The sequence below is a fragment of the Gavialis gangeticus genome, unplaced genomic scaffold, assembly GCF_001723915.1.
Source record: "Gavialis gangeticus isolate Ggan-Ray unplaced genomic scaffold, GavGan_comp1, whole genome shotgun sequence".
NCBI lineage: Eukaryota > Metazoa > Chordata > Crocodylia > Gavialidae > Gavialis > Gavialis gangeticus.
The window spans coordinates 28,076,567-28,085,359 of record NW_017729033.1 but is presented as its reverse complement, the minus strand read 5'-3'; the positions used below and the strand labels follow the sequence as shown (position 1 = coordinate 28,085,359).

Below are 8,793 nucleotides of genomic sequence, written 5' to 3'. Positions count from 1 at the left end.
TGGCAGGGAGGGGGAGGTGGCAGAGAGGAGGAAAGTGGAGTGGGGGGTGGGCACAGTAGCAGCGCCCTGCCACTGCTGGGTCCTGAAAACAGACAAGAGGGAAGGAGGAGAGCTGGAGGGAGTGTGGTGCACACAGCCGGATGCACAGAAGTGGCAACGCAGAGCGCTGGGTGGTGGCTGCAGCCACCGTGTGCAAGTTCCCCCCTCCCTCATGCCTGGGAGGTGGGGGCAGGCCGGGGTGTATGCATGGGGCTGGAGGCAGAGCAGTGGCAGCACAGGGCAGTGGGGGTGGCAGTGCTACGTTCCCCTCCTTGCCAACCCCACCTGTCATTCTTGATGGGCAGTTGGCTAGTAGTATATATAATAGGTCAGATCCTATATTTGGTCAGATATTAAAAATGAGCATAAAATGTTTAGCATGCTCAATGCATTTTATCAGCAATTTATGCTGATAAGCATTTTCAACATGAAAGGCTTAAAATATTTCTTCTAGAAATAAAATTTAGATTAGTTTCTGAGAAGTAAAAATGGATTACTCAGTACAGTATCTAGTATCTGATTCCCTAAAAACAAGTAACATTTAACTTTTGTTCAAAAAATTGTAAAATAATTTCTTACATCATTAATTAGAGAAGCTTCTATACATTTCTTTTAGTGAGTGTTCATTACTTGTGCCCTGTCTGGTGTATAGACTTTATCTTCCATTCCTGTGCCAATGATGTATCTCTTCTTTATTTAGGAATATGAAGAAAAAGCTGGACGACCTCACAAGCCACTCTCTCCTAAACAGAATGTGAGGAAGAACCTTGACTTTGAGCCACTCTCCACCACCGCACTTATTCTAGAAGACAGGCCAGCGTAAGTTCTTGGAAAGAAACTTTGTGTCTGTAGTATGGCATTAGATGCCCTAAGCATAGAAAAGAGGTTCCTTTCTTGCTGCAGATGAGTAGAATAAGATCATTAATTGGATAAGTTGTTTTAAATTATACATATCCAAATTGTTTTATAGGCAAATAGTACATTTATAAGACCAACTAAAAAAAGTAACTTCATGGTATAGTAATTTCTTGTAAACAAGAATTTACAGTCTGCTCTTGGTGGTAGATTTTTAGGTTTCTTGCTAACCACGGTCAGAGGTTGATATATGTGAATGGTAGCCCATGGATAAAGAACTAAGCTTTTGCTGAAGGGACTAAGAGAAGCTAGGGTATTGTGTCCTACTTGCACAGCAGATGTCTAATTCCCATAAATAATGAAGCAACATAATAAAGAATGTGCTGCACTGGATTCACTGTCACAGTATGAAGGCTGTCGGGCATTTGGTAAGCTTTTTATTCTTTTTATTGTAAGTAGAAGTGTTCTTATACAAATCAAATGAATAACAGACTTCTTGAAAGCCTCTAAACTATAGTTTTCCCCTTAAATTCTCTGAAGAAAGGCAGCCATTTGCAAAGGTATACTGAGTATCTGGCTTTACATGCATGGACAGACAGCAATTTAGTATTCTTTTATCCAAAACAAATTTACTGAATTTTTCTGAATGATCTGACTTGCTGCAAAATAATGGCATATACAATTAGATATTATACACAGCCTTACAACAGAATAATATATTGATATTTTTAAGGAATATTTTTTGTCAAGTAAAAATTTCTCTAATCAAATTGTTAATCTGCCATGTATTTAATTTATAAAGCTATGTATTTGTGATAGAGGTGCACTGACATATTGGTTGCCTATCAGATTGGCACCGATAAAAGGGAAATAACATTATTGGCTATCAGCTTTTTTGGCCGTTGTAGTCAATTTTTCCCTTGTATACAGGCAGCATTCTAGTGTGCAGGGGGTCACGCTTGGGGCTGCCGAGAATAAGACGCAGGGGGCGCTGCATGCATGTGCACAGCCATACATATGTACATGGCCAGGAAAACAGCTGGGCAGTGTGGAGTGCAGCTCCCTGCAGGTATGTCTGTGGAGCGGAAGGGGCTTGGGAGCAATGGGCACGGGAGAGTTGCGCCCCCTCACTGCCAGGCGGGCAGGAGGTGCGCGGCCAGTGCAGGGCTCCCAGGGCAAAGGCAGCAGAACGGAGAGCCCTGAGCCCACTGCAGGCAGCCTGCATCTGCTCCCAACTCCTCTAGGCTCTGCTCCGCTTAAAAGCATCCTCACACTTAAAAACGGTGTCAGCGACACGAGAACTAAAGCTTATTCAATGAGCTTTAGTTCAAGCGCCCCTGCTGCCATTTTTAAGTGCTGGCATGCTTATACATGTGATGCACGAGGCTACGGGAGTATGCCAAAAAAAGGTTTGTTTATGTTAGTACTTCAAAATGCCTTGCGCTATTACTAAATATCAGTAATTGGATTGGCATCAGCCAATATAGTTGATTTAATAATTGGCTGTCAGTATTGGCCAAAAAAATCTTTATTGGCGCACCCCTAATTTGTGATTGTTTTAACACATACATACGAAACTACATGAGAGGCTAGTATCTATAGCAGCTATATTTCTTCAGGTGCTTTGTTGGTGTAATATTAAAACGTGATACAGGCTGAAAAAGTATGACATTTGTCCACAACTGATGCTTTGTAAAATGTAAGGGCAAATGGATAATTTGGATTGATTTTGTAGGATGACATTTTTATTTAATGTTTTCTGGTGTTGGTGGATCAAGGAGCTCCCAATGACACATTTGGATGCATTTCTGTTTGCTGCAAAGTTGTTTACTAGGACTGCCTCATGTTCAGCATAATGGTATTCGATAACATTCTGTACAAGAAATTACTTTTGAGGTCAGTTTTTGCTGAGTTGTAGTTGCTGACAGTTGGCTTTTTTCCTATTGGGGTTTTAAATAGCTTGTGTGTGTTTGCATGTTTAATGTCAGTCACCGAGTTCAGTGAGAGCAAAAAGCGTGACATCTTCCCAGCTGGCTGGCCTTGGCTTTAGGTTATCAGATGGGCAGAGCTAAAGGCTATTTTCATTAGCTGGTAGGATTACAGGTCCCTGCCAATACATGGAAGTTTGAAAAGTAGATTTTGTTTTTATTTGGTAAAATATCCAATTCAAAGGGGTGGGGGAGAACAATTTTTCTTCTATTTCTTGTTAGAAATATAAGAAATCCAAACTAAATGAAAATACAGATTAGATGAAAATATTGTAATGGGGATACATAACTGTTTGGATCATCATACTCAGTGAGTAGTCCTCAATGTCTAGTGGGAAGGGAGGTATCAAATGGGGTTTCCCAGCAGTCTGTTCTGGATCTGGTATCATTCAACATCGTTATTAATTATTTGGATAATAGGATTGAGTCCATGCTTAGAAAATTTGTGGACAGTGTCAAGTTGGGTGGTGTTGCAGATACTCCAGAGGGTAGGACTGGGATCCAAAGTGTTCTGGATAGACTGGAGAAATGGTCCACAGTCAATCAGATGAGATTCAGTGAGAACACTTGCATGCAGGATAAAATAATTGCATGCACATATATAGACTGGGGATGACTGGCTTGGCTGCAGTACTGTAGAGAAGGACCTGGGGGATGTCACTTGCCAGTCAAGGGAAGTGGTTCTGCTCTAATCAGCACTGGTGAGACTGCAGTACTGTGTCCAGTTTTAGGTCTCACACTTCAAGAAGAACGTGGACAGTTTGAAAAGAGTCCAGCACAGAGCAATGAAAATGATTAGAGGTCTGGAAAAGTTATTTATGAGGAAATGTTGAGAGAACTATGGTTATTTAGTCTGGAGGAGAGAAGACTGAGGGTGGATCTGATAACAGTCTTTAAATACCTGACGAATGATTTATGGAGAGGATAGAGATCGGCTTTTTTCTCTGCGGCTGTAGGGGACAGGACTAGGAGCAATGGCCTCAAGCTTCAGTAAGGGAAATTTTAGGTTGGAGGGTAGGAGGAACTTTCTGACTATGAGGGTGGTCAGGCATTGGAACACGCTAACTAGAGAAACTGAAAACTTGGAAGTTTTCAAGAGCAGGTGGGACAGACACTTAGTTGGGATGGCTTAGTCAGGGATCATCCTGCCTTGAGCCAGGGGGCTGGACTAGATGACCTCATGACATCCCTTCCAGCTCTGCTTTCCTGTGATCCTATGAAATTGGTACTTTCCTTTCTATTTATTTTTCTGTGGTAGAGAAAATAATGGTTGAAAGAAATTCTAGTATGCATATATATTGATTTTTTTTTCCCCCTCCCCTGCCCCCTTTTTGCACTCCCAATTCCCCCAAATCTTAAAGAGTACTCCCATTTTAATATTGTTATCATCATGGAGGCTTAATTTGTAGCTGTGGTAAGTAAAGTGACTTTTCAGACTTGCAGTAACAACTGGGATTTAAAAAAACTGTTTAAAAATTCACAAATATTTTGCCCAATTATTCTTTGCGCACAGGTGACACTTCCTTGAATATTCAGACAGTCTGTGAATTGGCTTGGGAGCTGGAAAATGAGAACAGTCTCTCTTCTTTTTTTCTCTTTTTTAATGTAAACATACAGTCTTACTTCCTCAAATTCTTTATAGTGTTATAATCGCAGAAAGTTGAATCTTAATTTTGGAACATTTAAATATGGCTAATATTTTAGACTTTTCTTTTCCATTTGGATTAGTTACCAGACACACGCATCCTTTTTGCAGTTTACCCATCTACATCCCCATCTTTAAGAAAACAAATGACTAGTTATTTTACATGGAGTAAGCCATTATTCTTTCAGTTTCATACTGGTTGAAGATAATGTTGATACATTTTGATACATTGCATACATTTTGACTTCCTGTTCACTCCCACATCTAAGAGATGTCTTTCTTTCCTATTTCCAATGATTCCTGTTTCTTCACCAGCCTTAAATGCTTGCCAAACGTCACAAAACATGGACCCCAAACAGTTCATCCAGAATCCTTCTGTTGCCCCCTCTTTCAGTCTGGTGCATATATGATTAATGTGCCCCCCTCCCACCCTCCATATGGGGAAGCTGAACCAGGTTGCCCTACGCCTCATCTACATAAAAATGTTTGAAGCAGCACAGGGCTTGTGACGAGAACACCACCTGATTTCCAGTCATGAACAGGGGCTAAATAGCACGTGGCTCCTTCACTGGGGGTATCTGGAGTACTTGCCCATATTGAGCAGTGCTAAGTGGAGTCACCATGGCTTGATATGCTGTTGACTCTGGTGGAGCTCAGCACAGTGAATTATGTCATAAATCATGAGCCTTTGGCTTTGGATTAGTATCATGCATAGTTTGTTCTACATGTAAATAGGTGCCCAACTACAGCTCAAAAATGTATTAATGAAGTACCTGTGCTAAAACTTGCAGCAGTTTAAAAAAAAAAAAAGTAACACGCATCAATTCTGGAAGAACTATGTGGATGGTTACTATGTGCAAATTCCTACAGCCATGTTTAATTCCAAGGTTGTTGTTTCCAAATTTGATCCTCACTTTTATGTTCTCAGGGAGATCAGGGTCTGACATTAAGGAGAGGGGGAAGGAGCTGCTAGGGGAAAAAGTTGGGGGGTAAGTAGAGAGCAAAAAAGGCTACCTGACCCCCCCAGATTTATTTTACCTGCTGTAGCAGTGGGAAAGGGGCAAATTCAAGGGAAACCTCCAATAATTAGATCCTATATCTGGAAAATTATAACAAGTTTATAAATTCTCCATATATAGAATGTAATCATTTGGGATCATCTTATAATTGGGGTCATCTTCTATTTGAGTATATACAGTAGTTTACCGTTTCACTATTTTATGGTGGACTTGCTTGATTTATCCTTATCTGTAAGCTAAAGAAGAATTTTGTATGTTGGATGTGTTTATTTGGGTTCTAGCATTAGGATGAACACAAACTAAGTTGGCTTTGGTTTTAGTGATGGGTGTCTGGAGGAAGGGAGTGAAGTTTCCTACTGGAGTAAGCAGATTTGGCAGCAAAATTTGGGGGCAGCATTTTTAAAATGAGGAGAGAGAAGAGAGGGAGGGAGATAATAGCTGGAAATTGAAAGTTGGTGAGAGAATAAGAGGGATAAAATGAATGAACATTTTGCATGCTTGATTTGTAGAAAGAAAAGTCAGTCTGATTTGGTAAGGCAGTCATTAAATTCAAACTGGATAAGCACCAAAATATTTCATTTCCTAATGAAAATGATTCTGTGGGCTTGACTTCTCATTAAAATAAATGCTGAAATTATAAAACAAAAGGAAATTACTCAGCATTTTTCCACATATAAGAATGAGTATATGCTGCCAGTGTTCTTTGCTTCTCTCTTTTTGCTGACATTCATGGAAAATCTCTCTCCAAGAAACTGACACTGTCCTTTGATCAAATATTTTGGCAAGTAGTATGATTTGCATCTTTCCAAGTGTGTCCAGAACTTTTAAAGTAATTCACGCCAAATTTAAATGTTACCTTTTTTTTTTTTTTAAATCAAGGAACCTTCCTGCAAAACCAGCAGAAGAAGCTCAGAAACACAGACAACAATACGAAGAAATGGTGGTTCAAGCAAAAAAAAGAGGTGATTGGTATTTATTCTTATGCGAGGAGAAAAAGTAAAGGCATGTTGCACTATACTAGGGACAGATTCTGTGCTGCTTCTCACAGAAGGGCAAAGGTGGTTTTAAATTGCCTTGATACCACCCAGGTTCTGGGCCAGGTAGGGACTGATGGCATTTGGCATAAACTTACAGCAGCCCACAGGCTATTCTGATTGATGGCAACTTTATGAAAGTACCACAGTGCAGAATCTCCACTGCATTCTGCGGATTGGAAATTCTCATTGTATTAGGGGAAAAGGAATAATATGCTGCCACGCCAAGTGGAAGGGACTGTCTGCCACCCAGTTGTGGTATCTTTCCTGCCCCTTCAGTACTGAGGAATCCAGATGCATCTTGTCAGACTGTTTACCAAAACAAGTAAACCTGCCTTGCAAAGAATAAAGCAGTGTGAGGATAATAAAATTGTGGAATTAATAAAGTCTCTGGAAAATCATAGGCTGTATTTGCTGTTGCTTGACTGATGAATTACAAGGTCACTTGTAATTTGGTCCAATATTTGAACCAAAATCTTGTTGGATGAGTTTAGGATACTCTGTCAGTGCATGTCAGTAAAAACGTGCTGGGGCTGGAATACTGAAAGGGGAACATAGAAACATTGTGGGGGCAGGGCGTGTTCCCCTTTAACTATGTTTGTATTAGTTTGTCCTCCTCAATATAATGAACATAATGGCCTGTGTCTCCTCCATATCCTGCCCCAAGGTCTGTTAATAGTCTGTCTTTTCTGCAGTTAAGTGGTAGTGGCAGGGTCCTCACCTTGCTGCTGTGCCAGTCTCATCTCGCATGCACAACAGAATAGTGGATTCAGTGTGGGGACTCCAGGTCTGGCTGGCCACCTGTGTGTCCTAGCAAGGGGAGGCAGACAAGTGAGAGCTCAATGGGAAACTTGAGTGGGCACCCAGGATGGTTTGCACATGACTAAGTCTGCCTTCCTGGACAGCATTAGGTACACAAGCGAGCAGGGTGGTGATGTGGACAAATGACTTGCCTTTTGCCTGTTCCTGCTCATTTAAGTGTTCTGTAGGCTTTGAATGTCTTGTAACTGGCAACAAACTAGTTACCCCCTTTAACTGTGACAGAACTGAACATGTAGCACCAATATCGCTGTCCAGTTATCAGGCACCAGTCCGAAGGAGGGTGGTCTCTGTATGGGGGGTAGCCAATTTGTGGTATAGGTGAGAGTAGTGTGCTATTTAGGTTATAGTTAATAGATATAGGGTGCATCTGCACAAGACACTTAAGGCACATTATCCTGATAACACTGCACAGTAGTGGACTGGTCAAAAACCACGCTAATAGCCTACTGTGCATTGTCATTAGGCTACTGCGCAGTAAGCGTCACAAAATAACTGTGCACCAGTGCTACTGCACAGTAACTCTAGTTACTGCACATTTAGTTTAGTACTTCATTAGGCAAGTACTAAACTAAATGTAACTAAGTACACAGTAACACAGTAACTAAGGCATATTAATGAATGTGTAGACATGCCCATAGATAGACATCTATACTGGGTAAGGTCAAGGTTCAGGGAACGTAAAAACTCACTTGTCTTCTACTTTCCTCTTAAGCAGAAGACAAGTATGTGTTGGCTCACAAAGAAATGATTCCGAAATAGATATTACAAAACAATTGCCATAGTCCTGTGGTTCCTGATCAAGCAAATCTCTCCCATTGTGCTTAAAAAAACCCTCAAACCTTGAATTACTCAAGGTTGTTTGCATTAGTGAACTAAAGCATCCACAGTCAGGCTTCTGGTAGATGTTATAGCAGATGTTATGTTTATGTATGAGCAATATGTAAATTGCTCTGTAAATAGCAACAGGCCACCCTTTCAGCCTGTTTATGGTGCCTATAAATCACAGAGAAGCCAGAAAGATGTTCCCTATTAATGTAGGACATCTTGTGCCTGGTTTGCATGGTGGTTTTCTGTTGAACATGTGGGATACCCCATGCCACCCCAGCTGATTGTTAGTCTGGGGCAGCCCAAGGTCTCTAACCAGCCTGGAACTGCATGGGGGGGGGGGGATCTTCAGGTGCTGGGGGTGGTGTGGAGTTTTTGGTCTCACACCTGGGAAAGTTCAAAGCCCTTGTTGCACTTCAGGGAATTATGTGCAGAAAAACTCAATATTATGCCAAATTAATTACTTCTATGGGTTTTTTTTACAAATTAAACTAAATACTATTTGAACCTTTAGAAATAATATGCAGGTACTTTGTATGGCGGGGTGTGTATGGGGGGGATTTGTG

At 41.0% G+C, this 8,793-nt stretch overlaps 1 protein-coding gene across 9 annotated transcripts in view; it reads left to right on the top strand.

Annotated features, from left to right (window-relative positions):
- The window catches only part of TBC1D14 (TBC1 domain family member 14), a 153,143-nt gene that overhangs the window by 94,506 nt on the left and 49,844 nt on the right, over positions 1–8,793 (top strand). For all 9 annotated transcript variants that reach the window (XM_019526212.1, XM_019526207.1, XM_019526210.1 and 6 more), the window contains 2 exons: positions 740–858; positions 6,426–6,508. In XM_019526212.1, the coding sequence (XP_019381757.1) occupies positions 740–858; positions 6,426–6,508 (202 nt within the window). The remainder of the gene's footprint in view (positions 1–739; positions 859–6,425; positions 6,509–8,793) is intronic.